General features: G+C 45.3%; 1 protein-coding gene across 1 annotated transcript in view; it reads right to left on the reverse strand.

Moving 5' to 3' along the window:
- Positions 1 to 24,018, reverse strand: part of LOC140188855 (uncharacterized) — a 631,689-nt gene that overhangs the window by 427,900 nt on the left and 179,771 nt on the right. The window contains exon 2 of the mRNA XM_072245510.1: positions 5,136 to 5,143. Coding sequence (XP_072101611.1) covers positions 5,136 to 5,143 — 8 coding nt within the window. The remainder of the gene's footprint in view (positions 1 to 5,135; positions 5,144 to 24,018) is intronic.

The raw sequence follows: 24,018 nt of genomic DNA on the forward strand, positions 1-24,018 counted from the left end.
TTGCCGGAGTCGGGGTCGTCCCGTTGAACTTCTTTTACTTTGAACTCGATGTCCCAAGTGAGGGTGGAAACCATGCAGGGTTGTGGGAGGATAGCCCCTCGGCTGAAATGACAACCTTGGAGACGTATTGGCGGGAAAATGCGTCCGGCTTCCCGTTCTTGGACCCTGGACGGTATGTGAGGGAAAGCTTGAGCCGTCCAAAAAATAATGCCCAGCCGGCCTCGCGGGAGTTCAAACGTTTGGCGGTCTGAATATACCCTAGGTTTTTATGATCAGTCCACACCATAAATGGTTGTTCAGCCCCCTCCAGCCAGTGCCTCAATTCTCCCAATGCTAGTTTGACCGCCAGTATTTCCCGATTCGCCACGTCGTAATTCCGCTCAGCGGGGAAGAGTCGGCGAGAATAGAAGGCGCAGGGGTGAAGCTTTTCATCCGAAATTGATGGTTGGGACAGGACAGCTCCAATCCCGGAGTCAGAGGCGTCCACCTCAACAATGAATTGACGGGCTGGGTCCGGATGGACCAGGATGGCAGTTGTGGTGAAACGCCTCTTCAGGTCGGTGAACGCCGAATCAGCTTCGGAGTCCCAGCAGAAGCGGGCAGTAGGCGAGGTAAGCCGGGTAAGTGTGGCCGCCACTCGACTGTAGTCTCTGATATATTGGCGGCAGAAGTCTGCAAACCCCAGGAATCAATGAAGTTGTTTGCGGGTGGTGGGGCTAGTGCATTCCTTCACTTCCCGGATCTTCTCGGGGTCTGCTCTCACCTGCCCGCTCTCAATGAGATCATCCATGAAGCTGACCGAAGGAACGTGGAAGAAACATCTCTCCGCCTTCACAAGTAACTGCTTTTCCCACAGTCTCTGGAGGACTTGACAGACATGGTGAACGTGTTCTCGGGGGTTGCTGGACAATATTAGGAAATCATCGAGGTAAAATAAAGCGAACTGATTAATAAAATCCCTCAGCACGTCATTAATTCGGGCTTGAAAAACGGCGGGAGCATTGGTGAGGCCAAACGGCATGACCAAATATTCGAAGTGGCCGAGAGGTGTATTAAAGGCCGTCTTCCACTCGCCCCCTCCCTCATCCTGACTAGTTGGTAGGCGTTACGAAAGTCCAGCTTTGAGAAGATGGTGGCTCCATGCAGTGGTTCAAAAGCCGAACTAATAAGGCATAGAGGGTACATATCCTTAACTGTGATACTGTTTAGGCCTCTTTAATCAATACAACGACGAAGCGACCCGTCCTTCTTTTCTACAAAGAAGAAACCGGCGCCTACCGGGGAGGATGACGGTCTGATAATGCCCCTCGCGAGGGACTGGCTAATGTAAGTCTCCATGGCCTCTCTCTCTGGTCAAGATAAGTTAAAAAAGGCACAATCTTATGGGCCGTGCGGAGGCAGGGAAAGGGCCCGTTGTTTACTAAATACCTGTCCCAGGTCATGGCATTCTCTGGGGACTAGGGACAAATCGATGGGATACGGGACAGGCGGGGTCGCGGTAGCTTCCCTGAGAGATGGGTTTGACCGCGGATAGTTGGCGTGGCAAGAGTCGACCAACGAACTAGCAGCTCCTTGTTGTGATCATATTTTTTTTATCCTGCATTTTCTGATGGAAAGCAGGCTTGTGTAGTTAGTGGAACCTGGGAATGATTGGAAATTAAACGAGGGGATCGAGGCCCAATTCCTGAGGTAAATAATAAGGTGGGGAATTGCCAGAAAGGACCATGGCAACTCCATGAAAACGACAGACCACTCCAAGGAACTCTGTGAAAAAGGTTATTGCAATGCAAGAGAATTGGTGCAGTCTGTCCCATCGCAGCAACCGAAGCATGTAACTCTTCCCGAGCTGTCATACGTCTCTTGGTGGACTCCATCACTTGCCCCCTTCTTGCATGATCTCTCATTTTTTGAGGACGGCATGCTCTTGGCAGATTTACAGCTGTATCATATTCTTTCCAACAAGTTATGTCCCAGGACTGACCCCTGTGACACATCACAAAACATAACCCAGTCTGAGAAACAAAGTATCAATATATTTATTTTGGTGTTCAATTCATATAATTTGCAATCAGGTGTGCAGTGGCTTTTGTACATATAGTCCAAACCAGATGCATTTTAACAAATTACAATCTGTTGGCATTAGAAAAACGACACATCGGTTGTACATTTCAGATAAAAGCCGGTGTACGGGAGAGGAAGTGATCCTGTATTTGAGGTTAGCGGTGAAGCGGCAGGTGAACAGCATCTGGACTAATTCTTCTCCTGAGTTGCTGGTTATGCAATCAAATGGAGCAGTAATGTACACCATTTATAGGTGCCTTTGAGCTGGATGATGGCGATCAGCTGACTGCAGGGAACTCTCATTTGATAATTCTCACTTTGAATTCTGCGTAGAGAGGAGAAATTTAAAATATGAGTGAATTGGGAATGACAAGGACACGTTGTATCATTACCACTGTGGTCAGAGTTGAGGCTCCAGAGGCAACAATATTATCATCACGGTCAACAGTGAAGACGAAGTCCGGCAGCTTCGTCTTCAGTGATATCATCATCTCAGTTCAGTGAGCTGAGATCCAGAGAATCAATGACAACATCAGAGTGGTGAAGGACGGGTTTTGAAAGCGCAGAGTATTTTGCATATTGAACACAAAGTCCGTAACCATTCTGACATTCCAGCATAACACTCAATATGTCTGTTCTTGTCTGCTGTTAAGCAGTTCCAGTTCAGGGAGTGGATCTCCAGGAGGTCGGTGAGAAAAGCATGACTGTGACTAGTGGAGATTTCAGGCAGATTTATCAGGTCTGTGTTACACATCCGTCCCCATCTGCAGAGAAATCTTCCTTGGAATGTTTTTCCTATTGGAGCAACAATTAAAATTATTTCAAAACCTTTATTAATAACGTATTCTCTTTTCATTTAATGCCAACATGTGGCGTGTCCCATATTTCTCCATTTGCTGAACTACAACGAGTTAACTACATCTACTTCTGACTGTAATTAATCTGATTTGTGTTGTGAAATAATTGTCTTTGTTGTGCAGAGCCTGGTGGAAACAACATAAATCTGAACCTTTATTTGCAGCATTCTTCAAAATATTTTTGAGTGATTAATTACATTATCTGTATGTTTACATGCATGCGGGATATTTTAACAATTATACTTTCACAGTTATTGCCAGTATGCAAGATCAGAACAAAAGAAGCAGCTGTAAAAAGCTGTAAGGGATGGAGAGTCGATATTTTTTTATATTCCCCGGTGTGTTCCATTATCTGTATCTCTGAATACAAGCTGCACCTCTTTCCATATTTTAGGTTCTTTATCCACTACTCCACCGAACAACGACCAGAATTATTTTTGTGCAGATAGACCACAAAGCATGAATTATTTTTGTGCAGATAGACCAAATAAAATAGATGGAAGACGCTGCTTCCAACCACTAGCAAGCAGTTTACACCTGAGCATGCTGTAACCCCTGCTTACTGATGTATACTGGATATGGTCGAAGAACTTGTAGCACCGTTACAGAATGGCTGTGTTGCCTGCTTGGCGCCAAGGTTCGGGACATCTTATCTGCCCTATACAGGAACTGGCAGTGGGAGGGGAAAGGTCCTGTTGTGGTGGTTCATGTGTGTTCCGACGACGTGGGTAGAATGAGGAAAGAGGATCTTCTAAGGGAATTTGAGCAGAAAGGGACATAATTAAAATGTAGAGCTAAGGTGGTAATCTTTCCATTATTACCGGAGTCACGTGAAAATCGGCATTGGGTCAGGAAAATTAGAGAGTTAAATGTCAGTTCATGAACATATAGAACATAGAACATAGAATAGTACAGCACAGTACAGGTTCTTCGGCCCACAATGTTGTGCCGACCCTCTAGGCCTCCCTCCCATACAAGCCCCCACCTTAAGCTCCTCCATATACCTGTCTGGTAGTCTCTTAAACTTCACCAGTGTATCTGCCTCCACCACTGACTCAGGCAGTGCAATCCATGCACCAACCACTCTCTGAGTAAGAAACCTCCCTCTGATATCCCCCTTGAACTTCCCAACCCTTACCGTAAAGCATGTCCTCTTGTATTGAGCAGTGGTGCCCTGGGTAAGAGGCGCTGGCTATCTACACTATCCATTCCTATTATTCTCTTGTAAACCTCTATCATGCCTCCTCTCATCATCCTTCTCTCCAAAGAGTAAAGCCCTAGCTCCCCGAATCGCTGATCAAAATCCATACTCTCTAAACCGGGCAGCATCCTAGTAAATGTCCTCTGTACCCTTTCCAATGCTTCTACATCCTTCCTATAGTGAGGCGACCAGAAATGGACACAGTACTCCAAGTGTGGCCTAATCAGAGTTTTATAGAGCAACATCAATACGTCGTGGCTCTTAAACTCTATTCCTCGACTTATGGAAGCTAACACCCCATAAGCTTTCAGAACTACCCTATACCTGTGAGGGAACTTTCAGGGATCTGTGGACATATACCCCAGATCCCTCCGCTCCTCCACACTACTAAGTATCCTGCCATTTACTTTGTACTCTGCCTTGGAGTTTGTCCTTCCAAAGTGTACCACCTCACACTTCTCCGAATTGAACTCCATCTGCCACTTCTCAGCCCACTTCTGGATCCTATAAATGTCTCTCTGCAATCTTTGACAATCCTCTGCACTATCCACAACACCAGCAACGTTTGTGTTGTCTGCAAACTTGCGAACCCACCCTTCTCCCCTCACATCCAGGTCGTTAATAAAAATCACGAAAAGTAGAGGTCACAGAACAGATCCTTGTGGGACACCACTAGTCACAATCCTCCCATCTGAATATACTCCTTCCACCACGACCCTCTGCCTTCTGCAGGCAAGCCAGTTCTGAATCCACCTTGCCGAACCACCCTGGATCCCATGCCTTCTGATTTTCTGAATAAGCCTACCGTGTGGAACCTTGCCAAATGCCTTACTAAATTTCATATAGATCACATCCACTGCACTACCCTCATCAATATGCCTGTTCACCTCCTCAAAGAACTCTATCAAGCTTGTTAGACACGATCTGCCCCTCACAAAGCTACGCTGACTGTCCCTGATCAGACCATGATTCTCTAAATGTCCAGAGAACCTATCTCTAAGAATCTTTACTAACACCTTTCCCTCTACAGATGTAAGGCTCACAGGTCTATAATTACCCGGACTATCCCTACTACCTTTTTTGAACAAGGGGACCACATTTGCCTCTCTCCAATCCTCCGGTACCAATCCTGTGGACAACGAGAACATAAAGATCCTAGCCAGAGGCTTAACAATCTCTTCCCTCGCCTCGTGGAGCAGCCTGGAGAATATTTCGTCGGGCCCCGGGGACTTTTCCGTCCTAATGTATTTTAACAACTCCAAGAACTCCTCTTGCTTACTATCAACATGCTCCAGAACATCAATCTCAGTCATATTGTCCTCACCATCATCAAGTTTCCTCTCATTGGTGAATACCGAAGAGAAGTATTCATTGAGGACCTCGCTCACTTCCACAGCCTCCAGGCACATCTTCCCACCTTTATCTCTAATCTGTCCTACCTTCAGTCCTGTCATCCTTTTTTTTCTTCACATAATTGAATAATGCCTTGGGGTTTTCCTTTACCCTACTAGCCAAGGCCTTCTCATGCCCCCTTCTTGTTCCTCTCAGCCTCTTCTTTCGCTCCTTTCTTGCTTTCCTATATTCCTCAGTAGACCCATCTCTTCCTTGCTTTCTAAACCTCATGTATGCTGCCTTCTTACACCTGACTAGATTTTCCACCTCACTTGTCACCTATGAGTCCTTCACCCTACCATTGTTTATCTTCCTCACTGGGACAAATTTATCTGTAACATCCTGCAAGAGATCTCTAAACATCGACCACATGTCCATAGTACATTTTCCTGCAAAAACATCTTCCTAATTCACACCCGCAAGTTCTAGCCTTATAGCCTCATAATTTGCCCTTCCCCAATTAAAAAAAAAATCCTGTCGTCTCTGATACTATCTTTTTCCATTATAATGCTAAAGGCCAGGGAGCGGTGGTCACTGTACCCCCGATGCTCACCCACTGAGAGATCTGAGACCTGACCCAGTTCATCACCTAGTACTAGATCTAGTGTGGCATTCCCCCTAGTCGGCCTGTCCACATACTGTGACAGGAATCCGTCCTGGACACACTTACCAAACTCTGACACATCTAAAATCTTGCAACTCATCAGGTGGCAATCAATATTAGGGAAGTTAAAGTCACCCATGATAGCAACTCTGTTATTTTTGCACCTTTCCAAAATCTGCCTCCAAATCTGTTCCTCTTTATCTCTACTGCTACCAGGGGGCCTATAGATTACCTCCAATGGAGTAACGGCTCCCTTCCTGTTCCTGACTTACACCCATACTGACTCCAAAGAGGATCCTGCTACATTGCCCACCTTTTCTGTAGCTGTATAAGTATCCCTGGACAGTAATGCCACACCTCCTCCCCTTTTCGCACCTCTCTATCCATTTTAAAGCACTGAAATCCAGGAATATTGAGAATCTATTCCTGCCCTGCTGCCAGCCAAGTCTCTGTAATGGCCAGTACATCATAATTCCATGTATGTATCCAAGTTCTCAGTTCATCTCTTATGTTCCTGATGCTTCTTGCATTGAGGTACATACACTTCAGCCCTTCTACCTTACTACATTTACACTGTTTATTCTGCTTCTCTTTCCTCAAAGCCTCTCTATATGTTAGATCTGGCTTTACTCCATGTACTTCTTTCACTGCTCTATCGTTCCGGGTCCCATCCCCCATGCAAATTAGTTTAAACCCTCCCGAACCATGCTAGCAAGCTTACCTGCAAGGATATTGCTGCCCCTCGGGTTCAGGTGCAATCTGTCCAATCTGTATAGGTCCCACCTTCCCCAGAAGAGATCCCAATGATCCAAAAATCTAAAAACCTGCTCCCTGCACCAACTCCTCACCCACGCATTCAACTGCCATCTTCTCCAATTCTTACTATCACTGTCAAGTAGCACTGGCAGTAATCCTCAGAACACCACCCTTGAGGTCCTGTTCTTCAGTCTTCTGCTAAGTTCCCGAAACTCACACTTCAGGATCTCATCCCGCTTCCTGCCTATGTCTTTGGCACCAACATGTATCATACTTTCCCTTTCGTACCGGGAGGTTGTGCACCCGGTCAGAAACATCCCGGACCCTGGCACCCGGGAGGTAACAAACTATGCGGGTGTCCTTCTCACCTCCACAAAATCTCCTGTCTGCTGCGTTGAGTATAGAGTCTCCAATATCGACAGCTCTCCTCTTCTCCATCCCACCCTTCCACACCACCGGGTCAGACTCAGTGCCGAAGGCCCTGCCACCGTGGCTCACACCTGGTCTGTCTTCCCCACCAACAGTATCTAGGACGGTAAATTATTATTCAGGGGAATGGCTACAGGGGTGCTCTGCACTACCTGTCTTCTCACCTTCGCTTTCCCCTCTCTGACTGTCACCCAACGACCTGCTTCCGACAGACTAGGTGTGACTACCACCCTGTAGCTCTCTTCTGTGACTGCCGCATTCTCCCTTATGAGTCGAAGGTTATTATAGATCACAGGGAGACCCTGATCATCTGTGGAAGAGGGCTACAGAGTGGCAAATGGATTGCAATACAGATATGCACCTTCTGATGAGGCTGATGAAAGCTGGACTATGCACATCTATACGCACATCATTCTATAGGTACACAGTCAGGTGCAGATCATTAACAAAACAACCTTTATTCACAATAAAAGTTACAAGAATAGACTATACAAAGCCTTTTTCATTTTTTCCATTGAAAGTCACTGCTTTGAGTAGTGTTCTATTACTTTACTACACGTCAATCAGTAACACTGCTGCCAGTCATGTAACACTCAGGGATGCTTTACAACTGCAATAATTGAGGAGATTCCTCACCCAAGCCAGCCCCTATTCTCCAGTAGCAGAACAACACTACCCTGTGGTCCTTCAGCACTAAGTCCTTGCCATAGTAGCACCAAGCCTCAGTGTGTCCCTCAGCACGTACTGCTACAGCCTGAAATGTGCCAGTAGGAGCCGGGGGCAAATGGCTGGTTTGATGTTTCACGGGATATTAGCACAGAAGACTTTAATTTGCCTGCTCCACCTTTTCCCAGCCCTTTTCCTTCTTTATATCAACGAAACGTGATGCTGCTTCACTCAGTTGGATGCTCAGTGACAATGTGACGGCAGCTGTCTCCTTTTATATACAGCACCTCGAACTGCCCGAGCAAGGTGCGGAGAGATAGATTTGGGAAGAGGATGAGACAGAGTCAGAGCGACGAACTGCAGAGAGCGGCCCCTCATCTTCCAGCTCCACCTGAACTTTAACACATCCACCAATTTCCAATGGTATAGGCAAAACAGAACTGAATGACAGCACGCTAGTCAAACTCTCTCACACACCCGGCCCAAACTGAAAGTTTCCCTGGTTTTACCGTTCCCATGTCTGCTCCAGAACTATAAGGAATCATTTTCCACTCTACAAAAAACACTTGAGGGGTAAGTGAAAGTGATGTCAGTCTTTCCGCGGGACCAAGAACAGCGCAGCGCGCCCTCCTCAGACACAGCAGTTTGTTTCAGTGTAAAATCTTACTGTGAGGAGAAAATGAAATATGGTCACATGAAGGAGCTGCATAGAGAAGCAAATCCGTGCTACTAAAGCCTTCTACAGCACAATTAAAGTGATCCAGGAAGCTGAATCCGACTGGAGCCTCACTGAATACAAAGACAGCAGAAAATTGCTCAAACAGGTGATTAGAAAAGCAAAATGTAGACGTAAGACGACCTTGATGAGCAAGATCAAGAATAATCTCAAGGCATTTTAACTTTATTCCCTGAAGCGTTTGAGAATGAGGAAAGATTTGAGAGTAAACACAATTATGAAGGGTATAGATAGGGTGAATGAATGCATTGTGTTGTGAGAAACGTGTTTGATCCTACAGCTATTGCAGGGAGTTGATTGCAGGCTGACCGGGAGAGGGACCTCACTAATAGAACATATTGAATGCTCCAGCACCGTCCAAAGCCCCGATGCAAATGAGTTAAGATTTGGACATTCCAAATGCTGTAACCCAATCTCTCAAAAACCCAGACCTACAGAAGCTCCAAAGACTTCATCTCTGAGAAAGGACGTATCCACCACGAATACTGGCTGCACCATGGGAGAGCTTGACAGACTGGCACAGCACAGAGAACCCGGGTGAGTGGTCTGTGCCCCAGTGGGCGTGATATGCGAAACTGACCACCATCTGAATGAAAGACATAGAGCAACAGACTCCTATTCTCTCTCTGCATCTCACCATCTAGTGCCCTCTAGTTCATGATTCCACATTCCTCTTAAAGTCTCTGTGCATTCACACTATGTGTGACCTCATTGTTTCATACACCTCTATAATATTGCCCCACATTCTCCCACATTCCAAGGAAAACAATCCTAAACTGCTCATAACTCAGTGATTTTTGTCTCAATATAGACCTTGTAAACTACTCCTGCCCTATATCCAGCCTAATGGCATCTTTCCTGTAACAGTGTGACCAAAACACGATATTTCAATGTAACCTCACAGGTTATACAACTGCAACACAACACCCCAACCTCTATCTTCAGTGCATTGACTGACAGAGGCCAGTGTGCCAAATGATTCCATCACCAACATGTCTATCTTCGACCCAATTTGAGAGCCTGTGAGCTCATTGAGTGAAATGCAGCTCATGCTTGATTAACATGAAAATAGTATTTCTAGATGTCAGAAGGGATTCTGTAGATTTGGGAGACTTAGATTTCAGAATGCATCTGACAAGGTGCCACATGAAAGACTGATGCATGACACCAGATAGCACAGGACGAGTTCACAAGGATAAAAGGCTGGTTTTCACATAGAAGACATAAATTGAATTAACTGTTCATGGGGCCTGTCAGGGTAGTAACCCCAGGATCAGTTCTGGATGCTCAACTATACACTCTCAATATTACAATCATGGTGGAGAGGGAGGAGGATGGGGTGGTAATGGGCTGTCTAAGGGAGCAGGGTTAAGTGAGGGCTGTACATTATTCATAATCGATATTAGTCACGCAGACGAGGGGGCCGAGTGTGAGTGGTCAAAGGCTGTCTGTCAATGACAGAGAATGTGGTGAGGGTAATGTTGTGATGGGACATTTGGTCTCTGCAACACGATATAGAGAGGTTGGGTAAAAGAGGGAATATTTAGAAAACAGAGACACTACTTCCTAACGAAGCTAAAGCACGCTCTACTCCCTCACCACTTGCTGATCAACTTCTATCGGACAACTATAGAGAGCCTCCTGACGTATTGCTGTGCAGTGTGGTTTGCCAGCTGCACAGAACAGAACAGGAAGGACTTGCAGCGGGTGGTGAGGGTAGCAGAGCGGGTTATTGGCACAACATTACCCTCCCTCAGAGAGATTTATACGGGCAGATTTCAAAAGAAGGCTACTTGTATTTCAAAGGATCCTACTCATCCTGGACATCACCTGCCTTCCCCTCTACCTACTGGGTAGAGATACAGGGCATTAAGGACGAAAACAAAGAAACTCCTTAACAGCTTCTACCCACAAGCAGTGAAATGTATAACACCGCCTTCCCTTCTCCTTCCCCGCTCCTAAGACGGCGGCAGCTAAATGCATCACACTTCCAGGAATAGCAGGAGTGCAATAGTCCTACCCGCCCCCACCGCCCCCCCCATCCATACATTATTAATTTTGGACTGCACTCCTGAGGTTTTAGAGTTTATTTTATGTATATATATTCTTTGTCATGCTGCAAAACGTTGAGCTGCTAAACTGTGTTTCATTGCTCCACAACAATGACAATAAGAATATTCTATTCTATTCTATTCTAAAAAAAAAATGAGTTTAATGTGCTAAACAGTGATGACGTGTTCAGTGGTGGAAAGAGTCAAAAGGCAGACTATTACTTATATGCAGAGAAACAGCACATGAGTGAAATACAGAGGGATCCAGGTGTTGTCTTGTACAAGTTCACACAAACAGCCGACAGATGCAGTGAATTGTTGATGGACATTTACTTCTGTGTGGTTGGTGCAGAGAAACAGAAAGGTGTTGTTACTGTGTCAGACAAGTGCACAGTGATGGATTTTGGGAAGTTAAAACAGGCCAGGACATAAACAGTGAATGACATTGTCATGGATATTGTCAGTGAACAGACGGACCTTTGGTCACAGCTACATAGTTCCTTGAAAATCACAACAAAGGTAGACTAAGTTGTGAAATAGTTCAACAGCATGTTTGCCTTTGGCAGCAGAGGAGTTGCAACATCACATTACAGTTGCACAACATATTAATTAAACCACAGCAGCAGTACCCTGTGCAGTTCTGGTCAGCACAAAAAGGAAGGAAGTGATTAAGCTGGAAAGGTGAAGAAAAGATTTACAGAAATCTGCCTGGTGTTACAAGTAAAGATCAGACACACTGGGACTTTTTTCGCTGGAGTGAATGAGGCTGCGCGGGGACCGGACAGAAGTTTATAAAATTATGAGAGGTGTAGATAAGATAAACAGTCAGAATCATTTTCCCAGGGTGGAAATGCCAAATTCAAGAAGGCTGACTTTAAGGTGACATGGTGATAACTTAAAGGTGGTGTGCAGGACAAGTAGTAGAGCAGTTTTATTTACAGAGTGGTGGGGCCTGGTATTGGTGGTCATGGGGTGTGATGGAGGCAGATATGATAGTGAAATTGAAGGGAGGGAAGAGATTTAGTTTAATGTGGCATTGTGTTCAGTACATACATCGTGGGAAGAAGGACCTGTTCTTAAACTGTACTGTTCAATGTTCTGAATGTTCTCAGTGACAGAAAACTGTTTAACCGGGAGCAACGACATGTGTATCGGATCCTCAAGAGTGTTGGAGAACAGAGCTACCAAGGATTACAAGTACATAGTTCTCTGAAAGTGTGGATAGGGTGATGAAGAAGACACTCGTCGTTTACAGTTTGGAGTACAGGAGATGGGACTTCATGTTGTGACAGTTCAGGTCATTGGTGAGACAACAATGTATTGTGCGCAGTTCTGGTCTCTCACTTACAGGATGAAAATCACTAAGCTGGGAAAGGGCAGAATGCGTTGGTAATATGAAAGGGGAAAGATCAACAGGGACACTCGGGCAACTTCTTCCGCACAGAGAGTGGTGGGTATATGGTACGAACTTCCAGAAGAAGCTGCAGAGGAGATACAATCACAATGTTTAGCAGACATTCGGACAGGTACATGCATAGGAGAGGTTTAAAGGGATACGGGACAAACACAGGTAAATGGGACGCCAGGATACACACCTTTGTCAGTATGGCCGCGTTTTCGTCCTGTGTATTTCTGGAACTGAGTGAAAGATGGACAGCACTAGAGACTCCTCAGTCGAGGTCTAGATGCTTCACATGTGACTGGTCGGGGGGTGGAGATGTAAAAGATGGGAAGAAGAATATGCAAAGAAGTTTCTCCCTACATGTCTTTTAAATCATTCTCGTCTCACCACAAATCTACTCCATCTAGTTTTAGATGACCTTGGTTGTGAAATAGACTGCAGCCGTTCACTTTATCGGCCATGTCTCTCAGGAGTTTATACACCGCTATACGCTCAACACTCAGCTTTCTACATTCCCGGAACGTAGATCGAGGATTTCTAGTCTCTCCATCTAACTCAGTCCCAGTGCTCCTTGTGAATCTTTATGGCACTCTTTCCAGCTGAATAACGTCTTTTTGTTGCTTGGCAACAGTCCAACTACAGTCTCATCAACATATTGTACAGTTCTAACAATACATCCTAACGCTTGTATCCAGTGCCCTGACTGATGAAGGATTCATGCTAGACGATTTCCTCACCACCCTGTTTTCACTGTGACCACTTTCAATGGACCACAGACTCATGGATCATTTATGGCAATAAATAAATGAACAAGTAAAATGTATTGTGTTATTTATTTTATTGGGTACTCTCTATCTAGTTTTAGGACTTACGTGAAGATCTGATCACATTTAGATCATACTTATGCAGAAACAGAGAAAATTGCACAGGGTACACACATTTCTCTCACATCTGTATCGGTGTTGTGAGCCATATGTCACTCTGCGGCCCTCTTCCCCAACTGATCAGGATCTCCCCTAATCTATGAGAACATTCTTCACCATCAACAGCATGTATGAACTTACTGATGAAGCTTAGTGCATTTGTATGCTAATACATTATTAAAATAGTGAACAACAAGACTCACAGCTCTGCCCGCTGGAGCAAATCACTAATCACCAGCCTGCATTCCGAGAAACAGTTTTATTTACCTCTTCAAAACCCTCTGAAGATTCATCAACCACAACTTCCCGCGAACAATGCCACGCTGACTCCAGCTAACCAGGCACTGTCTATTCAAATACAGTTGATTCCTGTCCCTCAGAATCCCCTCCAGTAACTTCCGAAGCTCTGAAGTCAGGCTGACTGACCTGCAGTCCCCAGGCATGTTCTTGACGACTCTTTTAAACAATGGAACAACATTAGCCACTTTTCAGTCATTGGGGCAACCCGCAGTGGACCTCCACAGTTCTCTATCTCCTTCTACAGAGCAGTTTGTCAGGCCCTAAGGATTCATTCACCTGAATGCACTGTAGGCTGCTAATAACTGCTCGCTGTAATATGAATGTCCTGCAAAGCAACTCCACTAGTTTGCATTATCCACTGAGCAACTTTGATGTGTGTTGCTTGAAATTCCAGCAGAATTCCTGCTGTTTGCGTTTTTAAAACCATGACATTGTACTCAGTAAACACAAAGTAGAAATAATCATTGAATGATCCATGATCCCTCCATTCCCTGTGGCTCAAGACATGAAGTCCCTGCTGTCCTCTATGGGGCCTCTCTCTCCCAAGCCACACTGTTACTCCTAAGATAGTTATAGAACATTTTGTTATTTTCCTGACCTGCCTGAATAATCACATAAAATTGGTCTGTCCTCGTGGTTTCCCTCTTAAGATTATTCTTAATAATATGTCTTCATATCAAGTGATTTGCCAGATTCTGGCCTCCGACACCCAGTGTATGCTTCCATTATTTATTGACCGGAGACTTTATATATTTCATTGGCCAAGGCTCCCTGAACTTGCCATGTTATCCTTCACCCTAAAAAGGAACATGCTTCTTCTGGACACCCGCAATCAGACTCATAAAGAAACTAACTAACTCTTACTTGCCATTTTTTCATGTTCTATCATACAGATTCTCTCACTCCACCTCTGCTAGATCCAGTCAAATCCACCAAAATTCATCGTTTTACTGGAACAGATCCCTAAACCGCAATTTTGACCGGACTTACCTTCACTATCTTTAAGTTCATTGCTTGTGGGGAAATTTCAATGATGGGACAAGTGAAGACGAGTGAAGCTAACTGCATTGGCTCAAAATTAAGCATAAGCAGGCTGTTTACACCTTTTCAACCGCGGCCTCAGAATCTCTAATCAACCAGGTTTACTGAAACCTGCCAGCCTTTTCCTTTACCCTACAAGAATCATACAGGTCCTGAAAACCTGACATCACACATTTAAAGTACTCCCACTTCGCACAACCTTGCCCATTCTCCCTTCTTACCGGCATCTTTGTATCCTGGAACACTGAACTGTCTATTCTGCCCTTCCCTCAGCCATGATTCTGTTGTGGTTGTGATAGGACCAGAAGAAATAGGGGAAACATTAGGCCATTCAGCCAAATCCAGTCTGCTCCACCATTCCAGATGGCTGCTTCTTTTATCCCTTTTTACACCATTCACTTGCCTTTCCCCCACGATCCGTTGATCCACTGACTAATCAAAAATCTATCAGCATTCGTTTTTTACCGAATGGCTTGGCTCTAATCATGTCTGTGGCAATGAATTCAGGTTTCACTACCAACCTTGTAAGCAATTCTTCTTCATTTCCCTTCTAGATTGATATCCCTCTATACTGCAACTGCGTACTCTGGTCCCCGACACGTCCACTACAGGAGGCATCCTTTCCATCGTGCCTTTCAATATTCTGTAGGTTTGCGGGAGATCCACCGATTCTTGTGAACTCCACCGAATAAAGGCCTAGAGCCACTAATCACTCCTCAAACATTAACACTTTAATTTCCCCAGTCAAGCTCGTAAGTCTGATTTGGGCCTTCTCCAATGCCAGGAATTCATTTTTTTTTAATAAGTGGCACACAACCGCTCATAGTACTGCAAGTGCTGTCTGAGCAATGACTTGGACAACTCAGTGTAACATTTTGCATTGGTATACTTGTCCTCTTGAAATGAATGCTAATGGCTGATTTGTCTTCCTTATCCCTGACTCATACTGCAAGGTACACTTCCTACAGGAGGACTCCCAAGTCTCTTTGCACCTCAGTTTTTGGAATATATTAACCTGTTTGAAAAATAGTCTCCATCATTTCTGCTTAAATGCATAACTACACAGTTCTCTGCACTCTATTCCATCTTCCATTACTTTGCCAATTCCTCTAATCTGTCTGCCCTTCAGTAGACTCTCCGCTTCCTCAACATTACCTGCCCTCCATCTATCTTGGAATTGTCTGCAAACATCAGCACAAAACCATTAATTATGTCACCCAAATCACTGACCAATACATAAAAGGAGGTGATCCAGCAGTCGGCAGATTCAGTCACACCTGGGTTCATCCACCTGACCTGTCAACCTTCATACACTGAAGCAAGTGCAGTTTAAACCAATTGTCTTTCCTTTCCATTGTCTGTGCTCCGGTCTATCCTGTTCACTAAGTTTACTGTCATTGGCAAATGTATTATCTCCTGCTCAGGGTCACAATCACCGCCACTTCCATTTACACTATTCTGAGCATCACTGGCAAATATTCAGGATATTAGGCCCTCTCCAGTTCAGGAGCAATCAATCTCTTGTGTGCAAGTTTCCCTACCACAAAATAAATTGCAGTGATCAAAGAACTTCAATCTTGCCCCTTGCCTCCTCCCCTCAGTCAAATACTCATTTGAATCATAATTATATTTCTATCCTCTCAAGTATTTGTCACAGCGTGTAATCCAGACATTACCATTTTTGAAGTTGTGCTTTTTAAGTTCTTTCCTAATTCCCCCTATTCACTGTGTACAAGCTCAACCCTCTTTTTACCAAGTTATATGCAGTATGAGCACTTGAGAATTCTCTGCAGCCGACCGGACTCGTTCCTGATCCTGGTATTCAAGAGGAAATACACCGTCCTGACATCTGTTTTACAGCCACAGAATATTGAATCCTCTCTCAAATACTGTCCAGACTAATCCCGTCCTCCTCTACTCGCCATCTGAGACACTGTGAGTGCCAGCAGCCTGGCTGATGCTGGTGTGCCCTGAGAGGTCATTCCACATCCGTATTCAAAACCTGTACTTGTTGTGAGGGGAGCAGCCACTGGGACCCTGCACTGTGCGACTCTTTCTCTTGTCTCTCTTGGAGGTCACTAAACTTAACAGCATCCCTCACGTTAGTAGTGACCATCTCACTAAAGGATCTGGTCTCACTGTTCTAGATGAGCCGAGCTACAGCTGGTGCATGTCTCTCATGTGAATTTACAGGGGAGACTGACCGACTACCTGATCTACCACATCCTGAGCAGAGCATATCACTGGCATTACTGTCATTCTTGCTACTCCAACAGGGAGAGAGACTCTGGAAAAAAAAATCCAAAATTTTATGGCCTAGAGTACACTACCTGATATGCCATTCATCTGCCCACATTTCCAGCTGGTCTACGTTCTGCGAATCCTTTGGCAATCTTCCTCAATATCGACAACTGCAACAAATTTTGCGTCACATATGTAGTTTCCTGGTTTGTCACTAAAGCCCTTGTTAGATGAGCGAACAATATTGGCTCGTCTGCAGTTCTCTGTGTAATGAAAAATACACAAAAATATCTCTGTGAAAGCCCCAGCCATCTGCAATCTTGCCTCATTCGGTGAATAACCTGGAATGAATTCTATCTAGTCCTGGTGAGTTATCCAGCTTTGTGTTCTTTGAGAGGCCCAATGCTCCCAGCAACTTCTCAGCAATATGCGTGGAATATCATTATATCCTTCCTGATGTTTATTTGTCCCATCACCTTGTCGTTGGCGAATACTGACGTAAAATATTCATTTGATGATTTGATCACTTATTTCGGCTCCAGACATACTTTCACTCCTCTATCACTGAGTTGTCTGCATTCCTGCTTTCGCTGCAGTGCCCCTTCTGTTATAAATGTATGTACAAGTTATTCTCTCCAGGCCTGCTCAGCAAAATCATTTCCTTTCCCTATCATCATTCAGCACTGCAGGTTAGCTGATTAATGTGCATATTGCTGCATATTCATCGAAGTCATTGTCTAATTTCCACTTTCTAAACTTTCCTTATCCTTCCTTTTCATTTTTGACTCCATTTCCAACATCTCTGATCATGCAATGCTTTTTAGATCTGGATTCTTGTCTACCTCCCTCACATAAACCATTTGAATTTTCCCCCTCCCCCTCCCCCTCCCCCTCCCCCTCCCACTCCCACTCCCACTTTTAAATCTCTTACTAGCTCCTCCTTCAGTTAGCTCTGACGAAGTGTCTCGGCCTGAAACGTCGACTGTACCTCTTCCTAGAGATGCTGCCTGGCCTGCTGCGTACACCAGCAACTTTGATGTGGGTTGCTTGAATTTTGAGCCACTCAGCTTTAAATAACACTCACAGATCAGGTGTGAGTTACATCTGCACCCGGTCTCTGCTGTCCCAAGGTCCTGCCTAACGTAGTTCTCATTAGCTTGCAACATCCACAGAATACTGGAAAAACTCAACATCTATGTAAAATAGTAAACTGTCAACATTTCTGTCTGAGGTCCTTTAACAAGACTGGAAAAAAAGTAGATGCGAGGTCAGGATAAGAAGATGGTGTCATGGTCCGGATCGGTGTCCCTTTAAATTTACCTTGTTTATGTTACAATCCGGACCGTTGATTCCCTGTTTTCCCGTGTCCCTCGACTTTGGTGATTAGAGGCAATTAAGGCTCGGCTGACCCGGTAGTTTCTAGTCTCCGGCTTTCAGCCGTTCGGGGCGGGAGCGTCTGCAAAGTCATCTAAGGTACGGTGTGCTGATGTCATCTGGCCGGAGCAAGCCTCGTCTCTGCCCGAAGCGAGTGCCGGTAATTCACCTCTCCTCACCGGAGCAACCCTGTCCAGTTACCTCGCCAAAGTGAGCCTGCAAAGTTTCCTCACCGAGGTGGGTCCGTCAGTTAACCCTCCGGAGGAATCAAGAACCGCTGTCTACTGTTCCCGGGCCAAGTCGTGAGCTCGCCACTACCCGGAGGCTTCAAGTCAAGTCCTGGCTCCGGCGGCATTTAAGCTCCATGTTAAGTCCTGGCTCCGGTGGCATTCAAGCACTAAGTCGAGTCCTGGGCCTGGCGGCATTTTAACACCAAGTCAAGTCCTCACCCGGGCGGCTTCCTAGTTCTGATTCAAGTACTGGTCCTGGCGGTCTATGATTCCTATCCTACCCCCTTGTCTAAATCCCTTCTCTTCCCCTCTCGCCTCTAACCTCTTCTGCAGCCCCGCCTGCATTTCGGTCCAGTTCCATCGCCGGAGCCAGATAGGTACTGCCTGGTGTTCATTCGTGTTGGTCTTGTCTTGTTTTGTCCTCGCCTTCGTGGGGTAAGTCTGGCCGTCTTGTCGTTGCCCCGCGAGGGGTCTTGTCTTGTCTTGTCTTGTCTTGTCTTGTCCTCGCCTCCGTGGTGTAAGTCAGGCCGTCTTGCCGTTGCCCCGCGGAGGGTCATGAGTCCCGGCCCTATGTCCTGTACCCAAGGAGGGGTCCCGATTCCGTGTTCTTTGTATGTGTCCATGGTTCCATGTAACTGCTCTCCCGAGACCGAGTCTCTGTGTTCCCATGTTCCTCCTCTCCCTAGCCCATGTCATGTCCATGCCTGGTTCTGGGGTCCGAGCCCGAGGCAAGACCCAGGTACTGGGTCCTTGCCCAGTCTCGGGCTCGGAGTCCATACCCTAGTGTCTTAATTTCTCCTCAAGTTCTGGGAGCCGATTCCGAGTCCTAGCCCAGACTCTTGGTCCCAGCCTAGTCGCAGTCCTCATTCCTTGTCAAGTTCGCTACTCCTACCCTGCCTAGCTCTGCTGATATCGAACAGTAAACTAAATTTAATTAACCTCACAAGATGTGTCTTGCATTTGGGTCCACCCTTGCTCCATATGCCCCCGCTATTGTGACAGATGGTGGAAGGTGAGCATGAAGGACAAGGTGGTAGGTGATCATTGACTTGCTCTTCGTTAAGCAAATTCCCCCAAAATTGTGCCCTTCTTTGAGGATGAATGTTATCAAAATGGTCTCCACTGAAATTCATCAATTGCAAGGGTCTTGCCCCAGTGGAAGGTTTTTTTAATAGTCTCTCAAGCATCTGCCTTTACCACCATCCCTAGCAGTAAACTCCACACATTTTCTGTGTTTAAAGATTAACTTCCGACATCCCCACCCCCCTCACTTTTCTCCAATCACCTTTGAATTATGTGTCCTTGTGTAAGCGACTTCGACTTTGGGAAACATTCCCTGGATTTTTTTAGACCTTTTTTTAGATTATGAGGACACGCAGTCCTCTTTTATTGTCATTTAGTAATGCATGGATTAAGAAAAGGTACCATGTATTCCTCCGGAATGATATTACAGAAACACGAGATAAACCAAGACTAAACAAGCTAACAAAACACAAAATTATACATATAGTCACAACAGTGCAAATCAATGCCATAATTTGCTGAAGAACAGACCATGGGCACGTAAAATCTCTCGGACGTCCCATCATCTGACGCAGACGGTTGAATGGAGAAACACCCGTCAATGAGGTTCCAGCGCCGATGCAGCATCCTGGAAAGCATCCCGACCACAGTCCGACTCTGAGTCCGTCCGAAAACTTCCAGCCTCCGACCAGCCCTCCGACACCGATCAGCGAGGACCATCTCTGCCGAGCGCTTCGACCCTGACCCCGGCCCCGACAACAGGCAATAGGCCAAGCCGAGGATTTAGGGCCTTCCCCTCCGGAGAATCTCGATTGCACAATAGCAGCGGCAGGGAAGCAGGCATTTCAGAATTTTCTCCAAATGTTCCACCGTGCTTCTTCACGTCTGTCTCCATCAAATCAGGATTGTGCACGGCATCCTACTTCACAAGTACTATATCATTCGGTGCGGCTGCGTGCACTGCGTCTCGCCGCCATCTTCTCCTCCCCTCATTTGTTATAAATGTCACCTCATTTGAAGTTTCCTGTCATTTTGTGTCTCTCCATCAATTCTCCTTTCATCCTGCTTACTGCCAAATTGAAAAGCCATATCTTAATCCACCTATCCTCTCTGAATATTTTCTGTGAAGTTTAATGTTCAAAGTATTTGTTTTGTCAAAGTACAGATGCTAACTTGTATATTTTGTTGCGGGCATGCACAGTAAATACAAAGAAATCAATGAAAATCTGCTCACATCAAAGACTGGTAAAACACCGATGTAGAAAAGACAACAAAGAGAACAAATTGTGCAAGTAAACAAAAAACAAAAGAAATCAAAATGATAATAAATATGCATTAACTATCCAGAACATGAGCTGTAGACTCCCTGAATGTGAGTCGTTGTTGCGCTGAGTGACGTTATCCCCTCTGCTTCCAAAGCCTCATCGTTGAGGGGTAATAGCTTTTTCTGAACCTGGTGCTGTGCGACATGGGGCTCCTGTAACTCCTTGATGGCAGCATGGAGAAGAGAGCATCGCCCGGATGATGGAGTCCTTGATGAATGATGCTGCTCACCTGTAACAGGTCTCCCTGTAGATGTGTTCAGTAGCAAAGTCGGCTTAACCTGTGATGGACTGGCTGCATCCACCAGTTTTAAATTGTTGTTGCATTCAAGGGCATTCGTGCTTCTAACTCAGACCAGTCAGGCTATTCGCCACCAGAGATTCAGAGAACATTATCAAAGATTTAGATCACATGCTAAATCTGCACAAACCGACAGCGTAAAGGCTCTAAATGCTGGCAAGTATTTCCATGATGCCAACAAATTCCGCTCCTCAGAGCCTCTACACTGAGACAATGTCAGCCAATGTTGGGGAAATTACAGTCACTCACTACTCTTTTGCTTTTACTACTTCTCAGAACCTGCCTACATATCTGTTCCTCTTTCTGCTGCTGGCATTTCAAAAGTCTTTAGAAATTGAAGCACACATCATTCAGACTTCTCCTTTGTCAACTCTCTGTTACATCCTCAGAGATGTCCGGTGGGATTAAGGGGATAGATACTGTCCATGAATTAAAGTCTATTATCACGGTTGTACAGTTCTCTGTCCTTGAAGTGCTGTGGTTGTTCTAGAGTTTAACGGTAGTGTACAGTGCTGGGTAGGTACAGTACCTGTGCTCATTTCACAATGTTGTGAATTTTCTTGTTCTGTGTCCCGGTAGTGAAGGTCCAGATATTGTAAATTTCACTGTCCCTGTAGTCAAATGTTGACTTTGCTTGAGCAGTCACATATCCAGGGCATGCTTATACCAGAGACAAGCCATTCCGTTTCCTTGCAGTACGGGCCAGATGTTGTTAATATCTCTGTTCTTACAGTACGGTGCCGGTAGTTTAAACATCATATTTAACTGCATGTGGTCTGTGTCTCCCAATGTACTAAATTCTCCCAAAGGACTTACCCATCTAAATGGTCTGATAGACCCAACAGCACCTCCTCTTTAGTATCAACAAGCCAGAGAATTTCACTTTACCTCCTTTCTCATCACGCTTTCCTCCCGGTCCTTTTCCTTAGTGAACACCAGCATTTATTTTCTACCTCGCATGCTAACTCTGGCTCCAGGCATACAATCCCAGCTTCGTCCTAGGGTGGTCCTGTCCTCTCCCCACTATACTGTTGTTTTCTGTGTAAGCATAAGATGCCTTGGTATTCTCATTGATCCTGCTGAATGAGGACATTTGCTTCTAACGCTTCACTCTCCTGATTCACTGTGTGATTTGTTTCTTGGTTCCTGTATGTTCCTCCAAGTCCTTGTACAATTTCTTCTTTCTGGTCCTTACATATGACTACGCTTACATTTGTATACAAATACAATATTTTTCATCACCTGAAAGTTCAGAAAGCCCCAGTCCATCTCTACTCTCCTCATTGGGACAGGGAACTAGTAAATTCTGATCGGCAGGTGTACGTGATTCTCACAATTCAGACATCAGGAAACAGCTGCTCCATCCAGTAACAACCAATACCATCATCTCCCAGACAACTCTCCATAACACCTGTCCAATTCTTTCACAAATTTACAATTATCACCTGCAAGTTCAACCATATTCTTATCAATAACCATCTGAAACAATCCAGAATTAAATATTTCCCAATTAAACGTCAATCATCTTGCTAGGTTCATTTCCAATTACCATACCATATATTTCTCCCTCCCTGTTGTACCATTTACATACTGCTTCTCGAATCCTTACTGAACACACCAAACAAATAATGTCCCAGCCGAACAAAGCTACTTACTGACTCTGTAGGTCTGGATCCCAACAACCCCTCCACATGCCACGTGATAAAAATCTTCAGGCTGGCTCCAGCAAGCTTCCCTGTGAGAATATTATTTCCTCTTCACTGTAACCTGTCCCTGTTGCACTAGTCCCACTTATCCTGAAAGAGAGCACAATGATCTGGGTTTCTGATGCCCTCCCTCCTGCACCAAATTATCAGCCACACATTTAAGTATACCAACTTACCATATCTTACCTCGCAAGCAAGTGGCACCTGAAATCACCACCCGAGAGGTCTTATTTCCTTACTTTCTGCCCTACTCCTTAAATTCGCTTTGCAGGACCTTGTCTCTCTGTTGTTAGTTCTAATAAGGAACATGACCGCTGGCTGTTCATCCAGCCCATTCAAAATGGACCGTACTTTCTGAGAGAGATCCTTGGCCATGGCATGACTGGGGTAACGCATCACCCTGCAATCTCACTCATTTCCGCACATACGCCTGTCTGTGCCCCCAATGAAGTATTTGCCACATGTGATTCATACCTTTCCATCCACGTGTATGTATGTGCTTTTTTAATAGCCTGTTTGTAACCAACATTGTTTGAAAATTCATTCATTGTATTTTTTCTTTGAATCAGCACAATTTAATTATGCATTTGCAAACAAAGGAGACAGCACACATTTTGAAGCCACATAATTTTTTGAACTCATAGGATTTTAATATAGAACGAAATAAACTGGTGTATACAGTAGTAGCTGTACATAATTCAAAATAATACTTATCATCCACAAAAACAAGCCAATCTTTGTGAAAGAGTAGAATCAGAGATCCGGTTATGTCACACAGCCTGTTTTCTATCTATCTATCTATCTATCCATCTCTCCTTTTCACTCTTCCTCTCCCCCTCCCTCTCTTTCTCTCTCTCTCTCTCCCTCTGTCTCCCTCACGACGTCTTAGTCGCCTCACTATCTCTTTCTCCCTCCCTCTCTCTCTGTCTATCTCTCTCTCTCTCTCTCCCTCTCTCTCACCTTGCATCCCTTTTCGTCTCCCCCTCTGTCTCTGTCTCTGTTTCTGTCTCTTTCTTTCTCTACCTCCTTCTCCCACTCCCCCTCCCTCCATCTCCCTCTCTCTCTCTCCCCCACGTGTCCTTCACGATATATGAGTCGCTTCACTATCTCCCTCTCCCTCGCTCTCTCCCTGCCTCCCTCTCCCTCTGCCCCGCTCTCTCTGTCTCTGTTTCTGTTTCTTTCTCTCTTTGTCTCCTTCTCCCATTCCCCCTCCCTCCATCTCCCTCTCTCTCCCCCACGTGTCCTTTACGATATATGAGTCGCTTCACTATCTCCCTCTCCCTCTCTCTCTCCCTGCCTCACTTTCCCTTTCCCCCGCTCTCTCTGTCTCTGTTTCTGTTTCTTTCTCTCTTTGTCTCCCTCTCCCATTCCCCCTCCCTCTATCGCCCCTCTCTCTCCCCCC

Source organism: Mobula birostris, chromosome 28 (assembly GCF_030028105.1).
Source record: "Mobula birostris isolate sMobBir1 chromosome 28, sMobBir1.hap1, whole genome shotgun sequence".
NCBI classification, from domain to species: Eukaryota; Metazoa; Chordata; class Chondrichthyes; order Myliobatiformes; family Myliobatidae; genus Mobula; species Mobula birostris.